This window comes from Chinchilla lanigera, unplaced genomic scaffold (assembly GCF_000276665.1).
Source record: "Chinchilla lanigera isolate Chin_1 unplaced genomic scaffold, ChiLan1.0 scaffold00055, whole genome shotgun sequence".
In the NCBI taxonomy this organism is placed as follows: Eukaryota; Metazoa; Chordata; class Mammalia; order Rodentia; family Chinchillidae; genus Chinchilla; species Chinchilla lanigera.
Genome location: NW_004955456.1, coordinates 3681318 through 3704925, shown reverse-complemented (window position 1 = coordinate 3704925; position 23608 = coordinate 3681318). Strand labels below are relative to the sequence as shown.

General features: G+C 51.1%; 1 protein-coding gene and 1 long non-coding RNA gene across 13 annotated transcripts in view; one reads left to right on the top strand and one right to left on the bottom strand.

Annotated features, from left to right (window-relative positions):
- The window catches only part of Ikzf1 (IKAROS family zinc finger 1 (Ikaros)), a 103804-nt gene that overhangs the window by 16866 nt on the left and 63330 nt on the right, over positions 1–23608 (top strand). For all 12 annotated transcript variants that reach the window (XM_013520618.1, XM_005396617.2, XM_013520616.1 and 9 more), the window contains exon 3: positions 5267–5386. In XM_013520618.1, the coding sequence (XP_013376072.1) occupies positions 5267–5386 (120 nt within the window). The remainder of the gene's footprint in view (positions 1–5266; positions 5387–23608) is intronic.
- Positions 12527–17679, bottom strand: LOC102029264. Its single transcript, XR_262879.2, has 3 exons — positions 15783–17679; positions 13719–13863; positions 12527–13326 (listed from the first exon to the last, which is right to left on the bottom strand). It is a non-coding gene; the product is annotated as an uncharacterized LOC102029264 (long non-coding RNA).

The window sequence follows — 23608 nt, the reverse complement described above, 5'->3', positions numbered from 1 at the left end:
TTTTTTTGGTTTTTCTCCGGTACCGGGAACCAAACTCATGACCTTGCGCTTGCCAGGCAGGCGCTTTTGCCGCTGAGCTAAATCCCCAGCCCCCAGAATAATCTTTTTTAAATACAATGTTGATAAATACAGGCAGTTTTATAGGACTCCCCTAATAAATAAGAAATACATTTAAAAAAACAAAGAAATACTTAATATCTTGCCCTTTGGGGAGCCTCCTGGCTCTTGGGACCCTGGGACTCATCCCAGGGGTGAACTATGTTCCAGCTCAGCCTCACAGACATGAGGGATTGGGAAATGTCAGTAGGCGTAGAGGAGAGACATCTGAAGCCAGCTTTCCCTTCCTTCGGAGCACAGCTCACCTGTTCTTTGGGCAAAGCTTTTCACTCATTTCTTTTTTCCCAAATACTTGCTAAGCACCTGCAGTAGTGTCTGGTTTGAGCTCTGGGGAGAGTCTGTGAGTGGCCGAGGGAGGGAGGGAGGAGTTGAGAGACCTGCCTGTCTCAGCGTCTGCCTGCGCCTTCAGCCCTGCAAACTAACCTTTGTCTCCTGGACCACTATAATATCTGGATCAGAGTAGCATTGGCCAGGTGACCTCTAAGCCTGGGCTGGAACTTGGGATCCTTCTGCCTTTTGGACATGCCTAGTCTGCTCAGGGAGAGGTGGTTCATATGTACCGAAGTAGCAATGGAAATATCTTACCTAGTTAGTCATAGCAAGTCACATTGATTGAATACTTTATTAACAAAACACTACCCTAACAATTTCATTTTCTCCCAATAAGGATCCATTGAAAAGGATACAGCGGACACCTCCAAACTGTGGGGAGCTGAGCTAAGTGACTGACACCCAGTCCCATAGGGAGGCAGAGGCAGCACAGGGGTGCAGGTCCTGTTAGCTCCCCAGGGTGCAAATGGCTCAACTCTTCTATAGAACAGAAGTTCTATGTCCTGAGCTTCACTTTACCCAGGGACTGTGTTCCCACGGATGACAGTAGATGTTGGAAACTCGGGCATTTGGGAGAGGGGGATCCCAGGATGTTAGTGAGAGAGTTAGGATCTACTTGAGGGATATTTTGCATGTGATTAAGCTGCTGACACACCGTCTCATCAACCTGCTCACAGAAGCTTCCTTCCAGCAGTGCTTCATTCGAAACATAGGCAAGAGGTAAATTCCATTTAAATTAGCATATTGGTAATTTACCCAGAAGTTTCGTTCATTTCTCTGAATAAGTGGAATTGTGCTGTATCTTCTAAATCATTCTGTTTAAACACTGGCTGCCTTGCTGAGGTGGGACCTTGGGACAAGGTGGGAACTTGCTACCACACAAGCCTCGTGTTTCTGGAGGACATTACAGGCTGCTGAACCGCACTATCAGCTTGCTGGGGTGGAAGACTCCACACGTTATTTCTGTCATTGTTCATTGTCACTGTTTATTGTTCTCATCTCCACAACCCTATGAACCAGGCCAGAATGAGGGTGTGCAGCCTCCCTCTATGCACCGAGGACGATTTTAAAGACACAACCTGCATCACATTCCCATCAGTCTGACGTGTGGTCAAACCAGAACTGTGTCTCAAATCATGGGCCCTCCGTCAGTCACGCTGGGGATGAAGAGACTTGCTTGACTCCGTTTTTAAATATGTCCTCACCTCAGCATGATTCCGAGTGGTGAGCCAAGCACTCGTGTTGCCAGTCCCCAGGTCCAGGTCCACCTCCCGCCATTCCTGGAGGGTTTGGTGGACATTTTCCCGAGAAGAGTACAGGGTTCCTGGACACGGAGGCTCAGCCACGACTCAACCCGGGGCTTTTAGGCAAATCAGATGAGCTCTTAAGAAGCATCCCTGAGCAGGGTGAGGCCGGCTGAATTAACCCAAGCTCTCAGAGGGCCCATGAGTTCCCCCAGCTCTGCTCTTTCCGATTCCGATTTCTACTCCGTGCCTGGTGCCCACTGAGACTGACGTTTTATCCCTGCTCCTCCCCTGCGGTCTTCTCTGCAGGGAGAGTTTCAATCGATCCACCTGACTCACGGTACTTTAGAACCAGGGTCCTACTGCGTTTGTCACTCCTCCTCCCCTCATGTGGGAGAAAGCAAAGCGTAGCACAGCCCAGCACAGGCCAAGATGCAAGACGGGGATGGTGGAGAGCTAGAGTTCGTGCAGCCGTTAGACAGACGTAGTCTTTCCAAAACACATCTGTTGTGGGAACAGCCTCCCCAGCCTGTGCTTGGTGTTACTCCCCAGTAAGTGAATCAGTTAAAAGAAATTGAAAAAGGCAGTTGAGACTTACCTGATGCCTTTTCGCGTGGACTGAGCCCGAAGCGTGCATTTCCCCACTGGCTCCGCGCTGTCCCTTCCTGGTCCCCCTTTCTCTCATACGCCCTGCACCGCACAGCCCCAGGGGTCACAGACTCCAAAGCTGGGGGAAGATCATCATACAAACACAAGTCCAAAAGCTCCCTTCTCCACTCTGCCATGCCACTCCACTGTAACACAGTCCTCGGTCACAGACGCAGGTCCGTCCTGGTACAGTCAAGCCAATCGGTGCCCAGACCCTCTGCTGTCGCCCTGTGGATCTTTGAGAAGGTGGGAGGCCTGGGCCTCCTCTTCCTCAGTGTCCACATTTTACATAGGAGATCTGTTCTATATGTGAAAGTTCTGTGTAAGAGTACTGTGCTACTCTTACAAAAAAATCCCTGGGCCATCTAGTTATTCTAGGCAGTCATACGAAATCAGAGTTATCACATGTTCCTACAAGGTGTGATTGAAAACCTTGATGTTTATTAAAATTTTGAAAATATATTAGAGTAAAAGACATATTGCCAAGAACCCCCCTGAAGATCCTCCCCCTCCCTTCAAGCACACTCATCCCATCATTCTTGCCACTTTCTGCAGCAGCTCTGGAGACCTCTTTCCTAAAAGTCTACTTGCACTGTCCTGGCTGCCTCGATGTCCTGAATGGATTCAGAACGTTTCCCTTTCATGGTCATTGTGACTTGGGGAGGAGCCAGAGCCTCATGCTGTCAGAGCCAGTGAACAAGGTGGATGAGGACACCGCGTCCTGTTTCTGTGAGCCTGACTTCCTGTCGGACGGTGCTTAGCAGCGGCATTCCCCATATTTTTGGTCACACTTTCTGAAGACTTTAACGGGAGAGGACTCCATGTCTGCTTTAAAAAGTGACAAGAATGATGGGATGAGTGTGCTTGAAGCAAGGAGGAGTTTTCAGGGGGATTCATGGCAGCATATCTTTTACTGTAATAAACATTTTTTTTAGTTTAAACATTCACCATATATTTTGATCACACCTCACAGACCTCCAGATTGTCTGTCCGCTGGAGAAACCCACCCAGGTGTTTTCCCCGCTTATGGAAGACGTGGGAAATAACCCTAAAATACTGAGATGCTGTTGCTTCGAAGGTCTTCTATTTAGGGCAATGAATACCATACTGACTTAATGACATTTCCAAGGTTTTAGCGTAACTTGAGCACTTTCAATCAATTTCTCTCTGGCCTTTTGTTTTTCCTTGGGAAATTTTTATAATCCTGCCCTGTCTTTAACTATTCATCTTGCATTGGCTATCCAAATATACCCAATAATGCTCTCTCTGAAAATATGCCAGTTGCACTAATTACAGCTAAGTTGGAATATTAAATTGTGATGTCTGATCCTAGTGAAAGCAATACTATTCCCCAAAGCATATCCTTGGTGCCGGGGTAACTTCTATTTTAAAGGTTCCAGTAAAGCCTGTTTCACATACTGGGAATGATTTTACTGGTCTTGCCAGCCCTCTAAGATGTTGGTGTCATTCTCGAAAGTCTATTCAAACCAACAAAGAAATTCCACGCCATACCTTATGCTGTTTTCTGGACATTTGAACATTTTCTTTGCCCCGTATACGTTTCCAAGCCTGGGTCTGTCTGTCTGGGAAGATCACGTTGCCTGTCTGTTACTGCTCTTTGGGTTTCTGTCAGGATGTTGGTCCCAGCTGGACTTCCACAAACAGCAGTAATGAGCGGGTCTACATGAGCCTCGATTCTCACCATCTCCGTCCTGCAGGTGCTTTGTGCCCCATAACTCAGGTTAGCTCTGCAGGGACAGAAGCTGCGAGAGTTTCAGCTTCTGCGGAAGGGAGCACTTTCTGCCAGTAGGTCTTCCCAACACTGGATCCGGGTGTGTGGGAGAGTCCCCGTTCCCAAAGACTCCAGCCAGACTTAATTCCACTCCAGCCATAATAAAGATGGCATCCGATAGAACCCCATTTTCTTCTGCAAATCTCATATTTTGAAGGACAAGCAACTGCCATGTGGATTGTGTTTTATTCTTGTTTCAGGGAAAAGTCCTGTTGATGGACTTTCTCTGCATGTAGGCAGGGAATACCTTCCCCCCATGGGGAACCCTGCTCCCTGCCAGGATAAATCAAAGTGGGCAGCTGGCAGAGGAGTCCCTGTCTCCCGAAAAGAAGTGGGCAGATCAGTCCTGTGTGCGAAAACAAATCAACACAAGAGTGTCTGAGGAAGACTTGTGCAGAGTAAATGGGAACCCACTTTCGGGGAAACGTTTACTAAAACAGGAAGAGCCTTAAACATGTACATGCCCTGGGGAATCTTGGGAGGTTTGGGCAAGGGATCCCTGAGGATATGTGAGATTAGCTGGCAGGGTGCTCCTTACGGTGCGGTTTAATCATCAGAAGAGAGGGGGGCTGGGGATTTAGCTCAGCGGCAAAGCGCCTGCCTGGCAAGCGCAAGGTCGTGAGTTCGGTTCCCAGTACCGGAGAAAAACCAAAAAAAAAAAAACACATCAGAAGAGAGAAAGCAATGCGGGTTCAAAAGCGTAAGAAGGATTTAAATGGCTTTGTGTTCCCCCCCGTAAATAGAATTGTGGAAGTATGCTCCTGGCACGGGAGTGTGTGTGCAAATGTCTGAAAACTAATGCAAGAACTAAAGGGAGCCCTGCATGCTGCCCACAGCACGAGTGTGTGCACACACACCTGTGAGTCTGGCCCTGCAGTCTGGGGTTGCAGGAGATTTTCGCCTTCTCTCCTTCTGCACATCGGTGTTCTTCCCCGTTTGTTTGGTGGTCAGAAGGGGCCACTGATAATCTGTTACAGGAAGGAAAACGAGTGCTCCTGTCCACCGAGAAACCTCGCCTCGGGCCAGTTGCCGCCCCCCTGTGCAGCCTGTCGGGCCAGCACCGCGCGGCCCGGACCGCGGGCTTCCCCGTGGGGAACAGTGGCAGCTGTCGCTCAAGTCCTGCTTGTCTCCTCAGGGAAGGACAGTCCTCCCATCAGCGACACTCCAGATGATGGCGATGAGCCCATGCCTGTCCCCGAGGACCTTTCCACCAGCTCTGGGGGACAACAGAACTCCAAGGGTGACAGAGGAGTGGGTAAGTGGCGTCCCCTGTGATCCCTCGGTTCCGCTCCTTTGAGACCTCTGTGTCCCTTTGTCTTTGCCAGATAGTGGGTACCGAACGAGTATGTGTATCTGCTGCTCTCCTTCATGTCAAGGAAATAGAGACCAGAGATGGAGGGGGAAGGCTTGAGGTAGTGACACATGACTGTAATCCCACCCACCCAAGAGGCTGAGGCAGGAGGGTCACAAGTTCAAGGCCAGTCTGGGAAACTTAGCCAGGGCCTGTCTCAAATAAAATAAAATAAAAAGGGATGGAGATATAGCTTAGTGCTCCCTGAATTCAATCCCTAGTACCATCAGAAAAAGAGGAATACTTAAGAGCCAGTGTGGCATGTGCACGCCCCCATGCCAGCCAGCGGCAGGGGTGAAGACCATGCTGCTGAGGGGGCGCTGTTCCATCACTCCCCCCTCCCCCACTGCCCCTGCTCCTGAGGATGACCATTCTTCATGGATGCAGATGGTGACCAGCACACATTTTATATGGAATGCCAGCAGCGCTGCTTTTCTCTAGAGCTTTGCTTTAAAAAGAGCTCTTTTTTATTCCAGTACTTGGGATTGAACCCAGGGCCTTTGCACTGGGCCACATCCCCAGCCCCTGCTTTGTTGCTTACTTGTTTTGGAGGCAGGGTCTCCCTAAGCTTCCCGGCAGGGCAGGACCTGGGGAAGTGCTGGGGTTACAGGCGTGCACCACCATGCCGGCCAGTTCATCCCACTTCTCACATGGACGCACTCACTGGGAAGATGAGGTCCCAAATGGGAATGCAGCCGTTGAAGCACAGCCCGGGCTACCTGCGTCAGGGACACTTACCTCTCTCCTCTGCGTCACCACCACCCGGTACCCCACACCCAAAGCTGCAGGGGTCGTGCATAGAAAGCTTTGCCTTCCTTTTCATTACAAGAGAGTAGAAGCCCAGAGAAATTCAGTGGCTTCACCAGGATCGCATGGTAGAGTCAGAATTAAGCTCAGTTTCCGACTCCAAACCCAGTTTTTACTCCACTGTGCCGTGTTTGTAAGCCACTGAGTCGTGGGCACCTGGATAAAGCAGTGCTAGCAAGAGCAGTGGTGCCACGGTGGCCAGAGGCCATCACGAAGGACACATGGACCCCGCAGCAGAAGGGGCAGGGTGGGCAGGACAGCATTGCTCACGCCACTGTGTGTTTAGGATGTCTCGGCTTGCTGACAACACACCTTGCGCGGGTTTCCATGTGCTAGAAACAAAGTTCACTTCAGATGCAGTGATTTTGAAAAATTTAGCTGTGCAGTGGAGACTGCCTAATGCCAGTTGGAGTGGATGGGCCTCAGAACACCATGAATTCTTTGTCCCTGGAGAGAAGCGGCTGCTGTTTGTGGGGAAAGAGCCCCGGACCCGTCCCTCTGTCCTGTGCAGGACAGCCACCTGCATCACATCAGGGATCCCTGTGTCGGGACTCAGGTGACACAGATGACGGGCTCCGCTGTCGTGGTTGTGCTTGTTTTTAAAATGGCCTCCTGTTTGCTGCTAAGCGGCCCTGGTATTGCCACAGCCCGCACTGTGAGAGGCTCCTTTGGAGAGTCATCTGCATGAATGACAGGGTCCACGTAGTAAAACCGTGGAGCCGGAGGGTGCGCACACTCTGTGGGTCTGTGTGAGTGGCACTTGGCTAGCTAATGGGGTGCCGGGTTACCAGATCTGCATGGTGCCTGAGCACCCAGGGCGGTGGGCGCTGTGTTCCCCACCGAACGCAGACAGCAGACCACAGCGAGCCCGAGCTGTTTGCGGGGGAAGCAGGGCCCAGGCCAGGAGCCCAGAGGGGTCACCCACTGGCCATGTCGTGTCCCGGAGCCGGACTGCCCATGGGACAGGGAAGGTGCAGCCCGGCCCTGAAATCCCAGCGCATGGAGCCTCCCAGCACCCCACGGCGCGGCATCCTTTGGGGAACTGAAAGTTAGGCTGATTCCGGGAGAGTAGAGAGAAAAGAGGTGCGGGGCCTTGGTCTGAATCCGTCTTTGTCGTAAGCACCGGCAAAATGCCCTCACTGCCTCGCGGGAGACTTACCACCTTGCCAGGCCACTGGCTGGGCCCTGGGACGCATCTCCTTGCCCTGCAGAGGGGGTCCCTTGGCCATTTCCTGGGGGTGCTTCTTCCTGTCCCTTACGTGTGTGACCAGATGTTCAGCCCACTTGTCCTTTTCGGGTCAAGTCCAGGTCAAGTCCAGACAGCAGGAAATTCAGAACTGGGGGAATTAAAAGCAGTCTTTTCGCTTGCTTTGGTGATGGCAGTTGTCCTGGCCCCAGGATGGGTGGGGAGGGTGAAGCGGGCCCCGGAACCCTGGGAAGGATGAGGCTGTTGCAGGAGGCTGGAGATCAAAGGCACAATTGCCCTGGGCCAGGCATACAAATGATATGAAAGATAGGTGACAAATCAAGAACTAGACAGGAGTGGTGGGGAGAGGAAGTTAGCAGTGACAGTGAGGACCCCAGGGGACCCGACCCCGCAACAGTTGGAGAAGCCAAGCTGTCCGCTGTAGTTCGTGAGGAAAATCCTCAAGCTTTTAGGTGGTTTGTTAAAGTAACTGACAGCATGTAGCAGGAGCTAACCAGCATGTGGATGACAGTAGGCAGCTGTCTTCACACAAGGGAGGAAGTGTGGCCCGGTGGTAGAGTGCTTGCCTAGCATGTGTGAGGCCCTGGGTTCAACCCCCAGCCCTGGGAAAATAAAATAACACGTAAGGAGCACTCGTGGATTAAAGCAAATAACTGTGATGCTGTGCTGCATCGAAGTGTCCCGCAGTAGGTCCCAGGGGCAGGAGTGAAAGGAGAGATGGCAGAGGCTCCAGCCCCTCCCCAGCAGAAGTGTGAGGCCGAGGAGGAGGGGAGCCTGTGAGATGAGATGGGGGGTGGTGGCGCTGAGCTGCCAGGGCTGCTGGAGGCATGTGAGGTGGGCCTGGGCCAAGACCCCTGCCCCGACCTTGGGCCTCGGCCAGAGCTTTGCCTGCCGGAGAATCGGTGTCCTGGCAACACGAAGGGGCGGGGACAGCCAAGCCTGTGTCCCAGGATGACTTTGTAGGTTGGATGGGGGAATGTAGAATCCCGCGCTGGACAGCTAGCAAAGAGAGAAAAAGCACAGAAAAAGAATACCGCTTGTACGACATGCAAGTTTTACAGGTAGACCAGAAGGCTACAGGAAGCTGTTGCTGCTCCAGCTGAGAAAACAGAAAGACAGGCATACTTCACAGCTGTGAGAACTGGAAAGGGGGAATTTATTGAACATCCATAAAACAATCAACCTGGGAAGAGCTGGAGGAGATGAGAGGAATCAGGGAGACTGGAGCGAGAATCAAGGAGAGATGGGGCAGCCGATGGGCACAGTTGGGTTCAGGTTTAAGTCTGGGGAGGAGGCTTCCTTCGGGCACTTCAGGGAGAGTGGAGGGAGACAAGGACGGGAGATTTGGTCACTGGAAGATGGCGGGGAAACAGAGACACAGCTTCTGAACCGCTGTGAGACGCGATCGCCAGAAGCGTCATTCAGATTCAGAAGAATCTCATCTCAAGCGGACGAGCAGACGGTGGTGGGTGGTTCCCAGGAGAAGGAACATGTCCATACTGTGTCCAGTGTAAGAGGATGCTGGAGGTCTCTCCTTAAACACAGGGAATCCAGTGACAGCCAGGAGGCGGAACAAGGGCCCCATTTCCTTCCGGGCCAAAATAAGAGGAAACAAAGGAAGCAGAGTGCAGCTGGAAGGACTTAGGTTAGACTCAAAAGAGAACTTCCCGGCAAGGAGAGATGTGGTCATCACCAGGGTCTCCTTAGGGGGGCTCTAGCTTGCTGCTGTGAAGTGGTCATGACAGAAGCGCTGGCCCATGACCCCCACCAGCACACATGCACAAGAGAAGCAGGGATGGAGACCCTGTTGGCCGAGTGCTCCTCAAAGTCTTTCTGTGAGGAGTTAAGTCAGGATTGGCATCTAAGGAGCAGATGGGAGTATTTATTAAAACCTAACAAGCCAGGTGTGGTGGTGCATTCCTGTGAAACCAACACTGGGGAGGCTGAGGCAGCAGGAGGAGTGCAAGTCCAGGGCCAGCCTTAATGATGTAGTGAGATCCTGCTTCAAAACACAAAGTACAGAAAGGACTGGGGTGCAGCTCATTGCGGAGGCCCTGGGTTCCACCCCCAGTGCTGTGAACAAACAACCACCTAGCCACGTGTTACCTTCTTCCCCCAGCAGTACTTCCGCCACCTCTTCCGTTCAGTGTCCGGGCTCCATGCCTGTCCTTGCTTCTCTGTCCTCACCCGCATTCCCGTGTCCCAGAACAGACAGGCACAGGGACTGGGGTCCCTCCCACCCGGGCTGTGGACAGGGCTGGCCATGACGAGGAGGACCCCAGCCTCTGCCCCGAGATGGTGACAGGGAAGCCCAAAAGGTAGACGACAGAGAAGGAAGATTGGAGGCCGAGTGCAAGAGGTGACCATGCCCGCACCCAGCACAGGGGGATTTAGAGTTCAGACTCTGAGGGAAAATTGGGGGAGAAGCATTGTACTGGTGATTTGGGGGTGAATCAGCTAAGGAACTGAGCCCACTTCAGGTTGGGCAGGGCTTGCTAAAGACTTGCACAGGAAGCCAGCCATGGTGGTACAAGCACATAATCCCACTGGGCAGGAAGCTGAGGCAGGAGGATCACCAGGAGTTCAAAGTCAGCCTTGCTTACATCACAAGACCCTGTCTCAGATATACTTGGTAGGAGGTGATCCTAGGTGGAGGAAAGTGCAGGTTTGGGGTGGAAAGAGAGTGTGTTTCTGTCTGTGCCCGCCACGCCCATATGAGCATCCCTGGTCCTGCTGGCCTGAGGGCCCACCCACCACTGGGAGGGGAGAGCCCGTTTGGTCACGTGGTCGGTGGCTTCTCTCAGGACCTGAGCACTGTGAGTCACATCTCAGCCTGGTGTTTCGGGACTGGGGCTCTGAGCAGCAGCGGCTGACCTAGCACAACCTTGGTCCATCCCGTCGAGTGCTTTGACCAGGGTTTGCTCTCACGCTGGCAAAGTAAAAAAAAGTTCTAGATAAATGATGAAGGCAGCAAGAACAAAAATCTTGGTTTTGTGATGATGCGATGAAGGAACAAAACAGTCCTTGACTCGGCCGTGAACTTCGGGGCAGAGCTGGGTGTCCTAAGAGGGTTGGAGTGGTTTGAATGGGTTGCCCCCAAATGCCCCTTGATTTTCAAGTTGTGGGCGGAGGCGAGGACAGGTGTCTGGGACGCTTGTGTGTCAGGAGAGCTGGGGAGCCTGTTGGGATGGAGGTGCCGGGCTCTGGAGGCCGGCCGCCGGGTGGAGTGCGGATGTGAGCCTGTTTATCTAATCAGCAGCAAGGGGAAGTCGCTTTATCTGTGCAGCGCATCGCTCCCGAGCCGATAGTCAGCTCGGGAGAAACATTATCTCCAGCATCTGAGCGTGGCTGCAGGAGCTCAATGTGTTCAAAGGCAGAAGAGGCTGTGGCAGAGAGCTGTTTGCCCAACTTCAAGTGGCTGGTGGCTTGGCCTTCGGGTTTTGTTTTTGTTCTTCTTTGAGGAATCACTAAAAGCGTGGCCTTGGGAATCTAGATCACCATTTCCTTTTTAGCTCCTTGGCTGCCTGCAGAGTTCTGCAGCGGTTTGGATGAGGTGAATTTTTAAAATCCCTTGTCATCCAACTTGCAGTTCACTATCTCTGTCTTAACTAGCTTGTGAGGGCAGCGAGTCCACCGCCGCAGGTATTTCCCAAGTGTCCCTTGCTGGTGCGGGAACAGCATTACGGAAGCCGATTTCCCACGCTGGGTACCCTCCGTAGGCCCCCGAGGCTGGTCGGGACAGGTGTGCTTCTTCCTGCTTCAGGGGAACCTGAAGCTGCCTCGCCCATTCCCTCTGGGGTGTGCATGCCCCCACCTTGCTGGTCGGTGGAGAAGGTGGAGCCGCGAAGATGGGCACCCACCACCCAGCAGTGCTGGGCTCAAAACCTTGGAAGAGGCAACTCAGTCACCCAGAGTTATCGTGGGACAGGAGCAGGTGGCCGAGGCTCCAGGAGGCTCCGTGGGGAACACGGACACGGATGTGGGTTTCTGTGTGCGTGTGGGATGGGTATGTGGGGGATATGTGTTTCTGTATATGTGTGATACACGTATGTATGTGTTTATGTGCGTGTGCAGTGGCTATATGCATGTACTTGTGTATAGGTGTGTATCTGTGTATATGCAGGTATCCATGTAAGTACGTATGTGTAGTGTGTACTTGTATATAGGAATGTGTATGTGCCTCTGTGCATGTAAGACTGTGCACACATAAAGGTGTGTGTGAATATGTGTGCTTGTGTGGGTCTGTATGTGTAGGGGTGTATGTAGGTGTGTACATAGAAGGGTATATACATAGGTGTGTGTAGGTGTGTGTACATAGACATGTGCATGTGGGAGCACCGCCCTAGCTCTGTGAGAGATGAGTTGTGTGCATGAGTGTATATGTGTAGGTGTGTGCATGTAAGTACATATACATAGGGGGTGTAGGTACATGTACACCAGGGTGCATGTGTAGGTATGTGTATATAGGTGTGTAGCCATAGGGGTGTGTGTGCGTGTGCATGTAAGTACATATACATAAGGGGAGGTTCAGGTGTGTGTACACAAGGGTGCATGTGAAGCTGTGTCCATATAGGTGTGTAGACATAGATGTGTGTGTGTGTGTGTGTGTGCATGTAGATGTGTGCACATGGGGCTGTGAGTCCGAGAGCACTGCAGTAGTGTAGGCCCTGACTCTGTGGCTTACCTGTATTTGCGTGTGTGTGTTTACACAGTGTGTAGGTGTGTGCAGGTGTGTGTGTCTGGCACCTGCCAGGTGGTCCCGGCTCTGCTGTGTGGCTGGGAGTTCCTTGGCCCTGGCTGGGACTCTGCCTGGGAGAGGAGAGAACCCTGTGGTGCCCATCCCATGCCTAGGGCACACTCTGGGGTAGCACACAGCTGCATGGTTACGGGCCGTGCTGTGACCTCACCCCTACCACCCTTGTGCTGGTGCCACTGGGGATATTTCAGGGCACCTGGGATGGGTGACTCTGGGCAGAAGCATGGACATCGCAGCCCTCAGTGACCACACAGTGTGCATAGGGTCAGCGCACCAGGACCCAGCTTCGTCTCTGTCCAGTGTGGACCCACATTGGGCAACACAAGGAGCCAGCTGCCCTGCCCCACCCAGCACTGTGGGATGAGGTGGGAGATCGTGCAGGTGACACTGCCACTTTGGTAGGACCCTTCCTGTCCAGAGGCCAGCAATGTATCTGCGGTCTTCAGATCCCCACAAAGCCCAACAGGTCTTTCGGTCAGGTTCCCCATGGAATCCACTTCAGGGTGGTGTACACCCTGCCCCTGGGTTACTCTCTACCCTCTTGAAGTGAGTCAGCCAGTCAGGCTCCTCCACTTTGCCAGGTGATGTGGACACTGCTCCTCAGACCCTCCCTGCCGGACGGAGGCCAGTGGTGGGATAAACTCACCCGACGCCAATGGCAGGACCTGCAGGGTTTCCCTCCAGGAAATGGACAACGAGAGCTGCTCCCAGTGGGGCTGCATGTGGAACAGGTCAGGACATGGACAAGATCTACCGAGCACCCGAAGTCCAGCATGGCTGGAAAAGCGAGTCTTCCTGTGACTTTGGGAGGAGCCAGGGAAAAAGGACCTCAGATCTCGCTCTGGGACCTAGGAGTGGCATTTGGAAGAGGACCATCCCAGCGTTTAGATCTGAGGAGCAGCCCACATGCACGCATTAGGAAGCTCACTCTCCTGACGGGGAACAACATGAAACCAACAAGACCATGGGCCCCAAGAAGAAAGATTTGTCACTGGTTGTAATGTTCATCCACTTCCCTGATGTGGGCTGGAATTACATGGAGGCTTCCACCTTGGTGACTGGAGGACAGTGACTCTGTGGAGGACAATGGGGAATGTTCAGCGGATTATGGTGAGATCCCATGCTGGTTCCTAGCCAAGGAACTTTCTGGAACATTCTGGGGAATATTCACTGGGCCAGGATTGAGGCAGGATCCAGTACTACTTCCTAGCCATAGAACATTCTGGAAAATTCTGGGCATTGTTCACAGAATCAGGATTAAGGTGGGATCCAGTGCTGGTTCCTAGCCAAGGAACTTTCTGGAACACAGATGTGAGAGGTAAAGATGGTTCCACCTGTTTCTCAATAGATCCGGTCCTGGCCGTGGGCCCTTCCTTTGTGGGAGACTGCCCCTCCCACTGCAGGATATGTAGTCACTCATGCCACCCAGAGCACTATGGGGCCTAGGCCCTGTGACACCCCGATACCTCCACATATCTCCCAGGCGGGAACCCGATGTAGATGCCACCGTTCAGTCTGAATCCCTGCTCCCTTCAGCGTGCCCCACACACGAGAGCCTTGCAAGCCGAGGGTCAGTCCTGCCTCCGTGTTGTCCCAGGAGCTGGAGTGTGGCTGAAGAAGGAGGAGAAAACGGCCCCAAAAGGTTGAAAACCTCCCCCCCTCACACATCCAGGCAGCCCGTTTGTACCTTGTAACCTCCAAGGTATAGGTTAGCTATGGAAAATGTTTTATTTCTGATCAACAGAAACCAGCTGGGCATGGCTTTACATCTGTGCTTTGGGAGGCTGAAGCAGAAGGAGTGCAAGTTGCAGCCTAGCCCAGGCAACGTAGTGAGATATTGTCTCAAAATTAAATAAAAACAAGGGCCTGGAGATGCAGCTTAGTGTGAGGGCCCTGGATTCAACTCCTGCTGCCAGAGAGAGAAAGACAGAGAGAGAGAGAGAGAGAGAGAGAGAGAGAGAGAGAGACGAAGAAAGAAGAAGAAAGACTATCAATCTTATCTTCACTTTATTCTGACTACTCACATTCAGGATCCCATTGCACTTCCCCAGTTTACTCAGCGGAATAAGATCTAAGATGAAAATTGCGATCTCCAGAATCAGTGGATAAACACTGTTTTCTGATTTCAGCTTTGGGTCCCTATTGTATTTTCGGCTCTGTCTCTCCATGTTGAAAGAGCTGTTAGCTCTGTGTGTAAAGCAACAGCCGACATTTCGTTAACTTTCCTTCGATGTGGGGTTTCAGAAAGAAATGGAAAGAAAATGTTTTAAGCTGTGGTTGCCAGTTTGCCACCTGTCGTCCTATCTGGTTAGGACATTTTCTGATTTGGGAAGTATAAATATAACCCAGAAAAAAAAGCTTCCCCTCCTTTTATGCAAAGGGAGAGAGGCTGACACAGAGGGCAGAGCAGAGTCTGAAGCTTCCACGGGGCCGGGAGAGAGGCAGGCAGACTCAGGGGAAGGGCGCGATCGGCACCCTGGCTGAGCCCCTCGCTGCCCACACTACCTGCTCAGGTCTCACTTCTGCCCTCCAGGAGACAAGCCCAGTTCTTCTCTAGGTCTTAACGGGATCTCCGTTTCCCAAAGTACCACAGATCGGCTTGGGACTTGAAAGCCCTCGGCCTGTTAGGATTTGTGGGGTCACAGGAACTTAGGGAACCCAAAGCAGTGTGTTAACCACAGGCAGTGGGAATCCTCCAGCGCCCGCTGCAAATTCACTCTTCTCCCTGGCTGCAGCCAAGCTTTGGGGAGTTGGACGTCCATAGCGGTTGAAAGTAGTTACCCCACGGACATTGGCCAGTGCTACAAGTTAGGGCTATTTTTGTTGGGGTTTGGTTGTGGTGTTTGAGAGCGGAGTTGTCTGTCCTGACTTCACCCCGTTTGAATGTCCTGACAGCCACCGAGTCATGTGAAAGAAGGGCTGTTTGTGCACAGCTGTGGCTGTGTTCTGTGAGAGGATGTTGAGAGAGGCTACCGGGAGGGCACGGGGCAGTGAGGGTGAGTAAAGTGTATCCGGCAGGAACTGGTTTCCAGTCACTCTGCACTGTGGGCATCAAGCACCGGAGCTGGTGGAGCAGCTGGACCCTGTGTTAATGAGTGGCATGTTCGGCGGCATTTCGTTTGGCTTGTAGGAGAGGCTTCTACATCATATTTATGAGCTGCCATTACTATTTCTGTTCTATTGGCTTGAGGAATTTTACAATGCAAAGAGAGACTCATCTAAGACACATTCACTTGTCACTAAGTTGCAGTGATTTTCTAGAAATATCTCAGCTTTGTGGTATCCTCCAAATCACGGAATTCACTTGGTTTTCTCCAAGGAATCTCTGGGTGACTCCTGCTGGTTAAATACAACCCTGAAGTGTGTGTACAGATCTAAGGCCAGACTGCTTTGGCTATCCTGGTCCTGCAGTGGGGGCACTGGGTCATAAAGCCTTGGCAGTATGTGAATGTCCAGGGGGACAATCATGAGGCTGACCTGCCACGGAGGACCAGAGCAGCTCCTGGCACCTGCTGCTGGCTGGAGCTCACCTTCGGTGGCCTACTTTCAGGAGCGTGTTCAGGGCGGGTGACTCGGTGGCAGGTCTAGAGTGTGTCTTCACCACCCTTGCTGCCAAGACAGCACTTCCTCCAGGGGATGTGGCTGCAGGCGTCGATTTCCACAGCAGTCGCTGGGCAAGGGTTCCTGTGAAGCCCCGCACGTCCAGCGTGGTCCCTGGTGCGATCTGTGGTGGACCCCTCTGTCCCAGCGCTGGAGGAGGTGGCATGATGGGACTGTGGGTTTTCACGTTTTCAGAATAAAGGACTGTCGCCCCAGAAGTGAAATCCTGCTGTAATGAGAAAGGAACTTTTATTATAGCCCTGCAGGCAGCCTGATGATTATTTTTACTATTATTCTTGGAAGCTGGCAGAATGTCAACTGCTTTGCAGTATCTGTGCACTTTCCAGCTGAACTTGGTGGCAATAAAAATAAGAACCTGCCAGTGACCCCAGAGCACATCTGTTGGCTTCTGTTTCTGCTGTAACGTTTAATAATGACAATTAGCTGCTACCTGGTGTGCCTACTTATTTACCTCAGCACTGTGGCTGACGCAACCTTGAGCGGAACTAGTGCCCCTCAGCAAATTTGAGGGTGCAGGTGCAGCGGCTTTGATTCCGAAAAGATAATGCAGTCGCCTTTGTCATCTAAAGTGTGCACTTACTCGCAGTTTTATAGGACATTACTGCTCATAGGCCAGCTCTACACTAGGTTTTAGATTTCATTTTGCCGCTGAGGGCCTGAATGTTTCTGTTCAGGGTTGTGTTTGTTAGTTGATTCTTCGTATTTCAGAAACTACTTTTATTGCTGATGGAGGGTTTCCTGAAAGCTCTCTGGACTTCAGCCTGCTCCTCATGCACACACCATGCCAGTGTGTGCAAGCATGCTTCACACGGCCCTTCCTGCAGACGCTGGGCAGACACCCCTACCCCGGCCGTATGTCCAAAGACAGGCAGCAACTGTAACAGTCCTAGTCTGGGGCAGGGTGCTCAGAGATAAGTGATAGCCAGGCAGCATTCCTGGAACACACTGCACAGCCTGCAAATCCTGTCTTCTAGGGTGGCACTGCCCCAGAGAAGTACCAGGTGACCTGCAGAGGGGTCTCTCAATTTGCTCGTAGCCATATTAAGAAAGAAAAGTGCCCCGGGGGGAGGTAATTTTACTCAGCCCAGAAGACGCAAAGTTAATATTTTAAACATATACTCAATGTGAACAGTTCACGAGAGACTACTTTTTCTGTACCAAGTCTTGAGAGGCAGCGTGCACTTCATGCTGACAGCAGTTTGAATTGGCCACGTATCCGTGCCCTGGAGCCAAATGAGTGGAGAACACACTAGAAAGGTAGGTAGCCAAGTTATGGCAACTCGCTTAGGTTAGTCCTCACTGAATTTTCGCCAGGGCCGAGTAAATCGTGCACTTTCTAAAAGTGATTTTTAAGTCAGGCCACTCTTGCACACATCTTCTCAGTGGTCACCACAAATGCCCTTGCAGTGCTGCTTGTCCGCCCCGCTGTCCTTGGGCCCACGCTCACTTGGACGTCCGCCGGGACGTCCGCCTGGTTCGCCTTCTGTAGATCCAGTTGAGTAGCGGTGATATCGGCGGCACCTGCCTAAGGGCAGGGCTGTGCAAGCGCAGCAGCATGGACATGCAAGTCAGAGCCATGCCTGTTTCTAAGGTCGAGAAGGAAGAGGTGGATTTCAGGTTTTGCTTTTGTCCCTCCGTTGTATTCCTGAGTACTCTACTTTTTATGGTTGAAAGCACAGGAATGTCTTTACTGGTTCTTCATGCTGGGGATTGCCCCAGGGCCTGGGGCAGGCTAGAGAAATGCTCTATCTGAGCCCCACCTCCAGCCTGAGCACTTTTTTTTGTTTGTTTGTTTGTTTTTTGTTTTTTCTCCCGTACTGGGAACCAAACTCATGACCTTGCGCTTGCCAGGCAGGCGCTTTTGCCGCTGAGCTAAATCCCCAGCCCCTGAGCACTTTAATTTCCTTCATTAAAGTTCTTCAACACGAAGCGATGTTTTGAGGACACAACACACATCCCAGGAGAGTGAGCTGGGGGACAGGCACCAGGTAAGAGGAGCGTGGAAGGTGACACCACCCATTTGCCATGGGGTTTTGCAAACATGGTGGTACCAAAAGCCTCGGGCTGCTTCTTGAAAGATGCTGCTGCCAGCCGAGAGCGGATGGAGGGAAGACAGCGTTCTGTAAAGCAGAAAGAGAAGTAAGGGGCAGGGACCATCACTAGTGAGGTGCAGACCCAGTTTTCCAGTGTGAGGGCTGCTGACGGCCACCCACTGCTCACCTCCCCAAGGAGGGGACAGCTGTGCCCAGTCCCAGGCATGGATGTGCCCTCTGGGGCCCGCCCAGGCTGCTGTCCCCTCTCCCCCTCCCACTCCCCTCCTCACTCCACCTCTCTCCTTTCACCTTCTCTCCCCCGTCTTCCCTCCCTCTTCCTTTGCTCCCTTTCTCCACTCTTCCTGCTGTCCTTCTTTTTCCTTCACCCTGTTTTCCTTACTTCCATCTTTCCTTTTTCTCTGCTGCATCTTCTTACCTCCCTTCCTCTCTTCTTCCTTCCTCTCTTTTCTCCTCTCTTCCTCCTTCTCTCTCTGCCTTTCTTCTCTGCCCGCCCCTTACTGCATTCCTCTCTCTTCCTTCCAGCACTCAGTCACACATCCACTTTCACCAAGATCCCGCTAATGGGTCCCGGCCCGGGACTGAGCTGTTCTGCCCAAGACAGAGAAAACAGGCTGTGGGGGCCATGGGGCTCAGCCTGGCTGTACCCCATGTGACATGTGATGACCCTCACAGTGTGGTCCAGTTGGCAGGGACTGAAGAGCCAAAGCCACACGCTTGTGAAGCCTTGTAGTTGTTGCTTTTTGCAACTTGTTACACAAATTAGTCAGGGATTGCCTGGTTTGAGGTTTATGGAGGAGGGAAAATCATTACAGTGCGAAAGTCCTGGAGTGAGGTGTGGCGAACCCTGTTCCTTGAGCGTCCATGGGGGACCCTGTGTAAGGACTAAGGCTCTAGACGTGACCCAGGCCTGAGCCAGGGTCACACCCGCCTCACTCACACCTATTCTGTGACTCCTCCCAACTGTCACCTCCAGAGCCCCAAGCACTTCCTTTGGCTCTGTCAGGCCTGGTTACCTTTCTCTTGCAGAAATACAATAGATAGAAATCCTTTAAGCCTACATTTTTGAACAGTCTTATTTAACACAAAGAATGCTGGGTTTTTTTGTTCAAAAACAAATTGTAAGTGCAAAGTAGATGTTTGGGGAGGACTTACAAATTTACCCTGAAATTGTTTTAAGCTCTAGAAGGAGGCGATTTGGGGTGGAAGCTCCAGCCTTCCGGCCCAGCACCCAGCCTGGCTGGAGTCAGGGTGTGGGGGAAGGGCTGCATGCAGAGCCCTGCTTTCTGACTGCAGAATCCGCTGGATGAGATCCTGTCTCCTCCTGCATGTGTGGTGTGTGAGGGTGTTTCAGAAATTCAGTAACATGCCCTGCCGGGGTGGGAGGGGTGGACCTTTTGCCCCGCATGACTGTGCACATGTTCCGGACCATGGACACCCAGGCCACACCCTTTGCTGTCCTCATCCTTCATTCCTTTGTCCTTTCCGAAGAAGCCTTATGAGGTCGCTCAGCAGCATTCCTAAGCTCCTCCTCTGTGTAAGTCAACCTCCTAAACTCCTCTTCTGCGCATGTCACCAATCTATTGGGCAGGTCATCGACATCTCAGCTTTGCATTCTTTGCACTCCAGAAAGAAGATATTGCAACTTCTACACTGTTTACCTAAATTCATCTGAGCACATCTACAACTATTTCACTCCTTTATTCTGGGTGCTACAAATACAGACATAGTGTAGATAAAGAGATCTGTGATACCAGTAGCCCAGTGTTGGAACATAAGATGCTGTATGTATTAGTTAGATTTCCCGTCACAGGACACAATACCTGACATCCACAATGTAAAGGAAGAGAGGGTTAGTGTGGCTCATGGTTTCGGGGGATCCAGTCCATGGTGAGCTGCTTCCAAGGCAGAAACATCATGGCGGAAGGGAGTGGAGGAACAGAGATGCCTAGCTCATGGCAGCCAGGAAGCAGAGCAGGGGCACAGTGCCAGAGAGAAAGGGGCAGGGACCAGACAAAACGCAAGATCAAGCTTCCATGATCCACCTGGACACACCTAGACATGATCTCCACCAGTCCCCTGAGTGGATCCGAAAGCACAATAAGTTGACCCTCTACCCTAACTGCCACAGCTACTAAAGCTATACCCTGGTTATTCTGTGTACCCTGTGCAGAGGGACTGTAAAGTCCCTACAGATAGACACGCACTTCTTATGTTTTTCAACTGCATGGCATCTTCGTGAAAAATAGAAATGGAGTAAACATCTTGACTTACTAAACTCAAGGCATTGTGAAAATTGTGTTTATAGTCCCTCTCCCTCAGGCTGCCTTTGGAAATAGAAAGTCATCTCAGAAAGGAATTGAAAGTCAGGAATCAAAAGTTAACCATAAAAATAAAAACACTGAAATCAAGAGAGAAGGGAGATGTGCTTACACAATTGGGAAAAAAATGTGCCATCTAAAAATGTAAATGTAAGTGGGAAAAAGAAGAGAAATGAATATTTTAAATTTTGCTGAGTAATTCGAAGTTTCTTTGCAGGCTAGAATCTGGGAAAATCACACCGTCTGGCTTCTCCCATTCCTTATGTATACAAATATTCTAAATTAATAGCCTCTTGGGATCTCAGAAATTATTTCTCTATTCTACTTTGAATTAACAGCTTATTACAATGCTTGCAGGTATGGTTTTATTTGATTTAGTCCTGAAAACTGAAAAGTAACACAAATGCTTATTGACATATTTTTCAAACCCAAATGGCCTCTAAGCTAGTTGGCTAAAGCCCTTGCAAGCCATTAGGCTAACTGTTCTGGGAGATCAGAGGTGTGTAACAACTGGTTCTTTCAAGGAGTTAAGTAGGCTGTGGAGACCTCAAGAGTACTCTGTATCCCTCTCCATGCTCAACTTGGACGTAAGGAGGGTCACAATTTGAGTGGTGTAGGCACTCTAGCGTGCACGGGACCCAGCAACAGTGGTGGGGAGACTGGACCTGTTTACAAGGTCGGTGAATGAAGTGGATGCTTATTAGGTACCTTCTCTGTCCTGAGCACCCTGCTAGGCCCAGAAGTCAACAAGGAGAAGGATTCATGGGGTCAGAGTTTACCTTCTGGTGGGAGAGAAGTTTGCAGCTGGCCAGAGAGAGGAGGGAAGTGATCAAAAGAGAAAAGCTAGAGACAAAATGCAGAATAAACTTTCACTGTGCCCACAACCCTTTCTGCCCGCTGTTGAACATCTGGTTCAATTAAGATACTTAATGAAAACATTCAGCTTGATGCATTGAAATGTATGGCTCCTTTGACCAAATACTGTGATTGCAGTGTGACTGTTCTGGCGGAGAGGTGAAGGCAGTCAACCGCCACACAACAGGCCGCGTGAGCAGCAGTGGTTCTCCAAGGCCCCAGCCCTTGTGATGTCACAGCCATCTTAATCTGGGTTTGCAAAAAGACAAAGCTGTCCAATGACAAGTTTCTTGGAAGGTGTCCCATGCCCACACCTGCACACGAATGACAAAGAAACGCAGAGGCAGGCGCTCTAATATGTCGCCTTCCACCATGGCAGCCCCTGAGCTGGCCACATGCGATCTGCAGTGAGCAACGTTAAAGTTGCTGTGGTATAGATCTCTGTTTCTAGAAAACTAGATCAAAGTCCACCTACAGATTTCTAGGCTCCACGCATAAATTCTTCAGCATTTCAGCAGAAGCTCAAAATCAGGAGGCGCCCACTGCAGGTTTGGGGCAGCACAGAAAATTGGAGAAGACTCCAAAGACCTGGCTCCTTGACTTGGGTGGAAGGACAGGGTCTGCTGATTAGCATCTTCTTGTCCGATTCATTGCCTCTCATCCCAGCCTGGGAAGACCTTGTGCAAATGCCAGACACAGCGAGGATAGATTCTTGACTGGGAACAAACCATTTCTACAATTTTATAGGATGTCTCCTTGAAAACATAGCCCTTTTAACAGTCTAATAATAATGTGATTATTCGTACATTAAACTAATCAGAACTAAAAGATGAAATCAGCATTCCTGAGCTGCTAAGGACCCAGTCCCTGGGCCCCCTGTGGGATCACACACCTGCGGAGGAAGCAGTTCCTGATGGTTTGTGGGAGAACCAGGCTTAACGTCAAAGCCACACTTCTTAAATCATAGAACTGAGCTTTTGCAAGTTCCTTAAAGAGAGCAAAGTCACACCAAGCACCTAAACAAAAGCTGGAAAACATGCCATTGTCCCCTAAAAATACTCCCTCCGTTCTGCCTAAGCCCAGCGAAGACCATACACCAAGTAACTTCATCGATCAGATCTTTAATTGAATTTAATTTTTCCTCTGATGTGTGAAAACAATATCTTTAAGCAAATAGGTCCTCTCCTGAAATCCGGAATTCCCAGAGTACAGTTGACACACTGGGTGTAAAGTCACGTGACTGTGTGAGGGCTGATGGTATACCATACACACGGATTTCTAAGAAAGTTCAAGTGAAAGGGGAACCGTGGAGAGGGTGCTTTATAGTGAGAGTGATGGATGGTGCTCCTGGAGACCACTGATGCGACCTCCGCGGTCTGTTGAAAGCTGTCCTGCTGCTGCTGAGTGGGTCCCCTACCCGTCTATTTCTCTAATTCCTAAGGCCAGGAAGGCCGTATTCCATGATCCATAAAGAAACAGGGCCAGGCAGGGACGGGGAGTTATTGTATTATCATCGAAGTATAAAGCATATGCTTTTCCTCATTTAGAAAGAATCACAAAAATCCCAAGATTCCCTTACAATATCCCAGAGGCATTTCCAAGTTCTCTTATTTGATTTCCCATTGGTAAGCCACACTTTTGCATTTGTTAAATAGTGACAGAAATGAATTGAGTTGGTTAGAAAAATTAATTCCTTAAAGTCTTTAATTTGCTGCTGGTGGGAGCAACGTGTCTGGCTTTTTAGCAGCCACGTCCATGTTTGCCAAAGAAGGAAAAAGACGAAAGCGTGCTCGTGACTATTTCCGGGACGTGCCCTCCAGGTGGCTGTTAGCAGTGTTCTCACTTCAGAAGGGAAAATAACAGTGGGAGAGGTACTTCAAGAAACGGTCATTTTCTGGCACATTCTTTGAGGTGAAACACCTTTTGAAGGTGCTGCTTTCTCTCTGCTGTTGTAGCAGGGTTGGAACAGGGACACGGCGGTTTGAGCCTGTGGACGTTGCCCACAGACAGAGAGGGGCCCTGCTGTCTGAGCCAGGCCACCGCTTTGCTCACAGCATGAGCCAACTAAGCCAGCAGATGTGGTCACAGCCAGACACACCTCCGACAGGTCAGTCCTGCTCCCCTGCGCCCCGCGGATGGGCACCTCGCCAGCACACGCCCCGGGTCCTGGCACCCTTTGTACCGCCGCCCCGAGTTGTCGGACCTCTCGCTTGGTCGCATGGTTGGTGAGTACACAGAGTGAAGGGGCTTTGTTAACTGATCCTCAGTTCACACAACTTGCCCGAGCCCAGGTTTTCTGATTCTAAATTTGGGGCTCTTCGTGCTCTTAGATTTTACTGCTTTTTCGGTTAAGCCTGTGTGTATGACCTTTGCTATCATGAGAAAGCAAATCCTGTCAAAATGGTCTGTTGAAGGCAGGGTGTGGTGGCACATGCCTGTAATCCCAGCACTCGGGAGGCTGAGGCAGGAGGATCATTGTGAGTTTGAGACCAGCCTGGGCTACAAAGT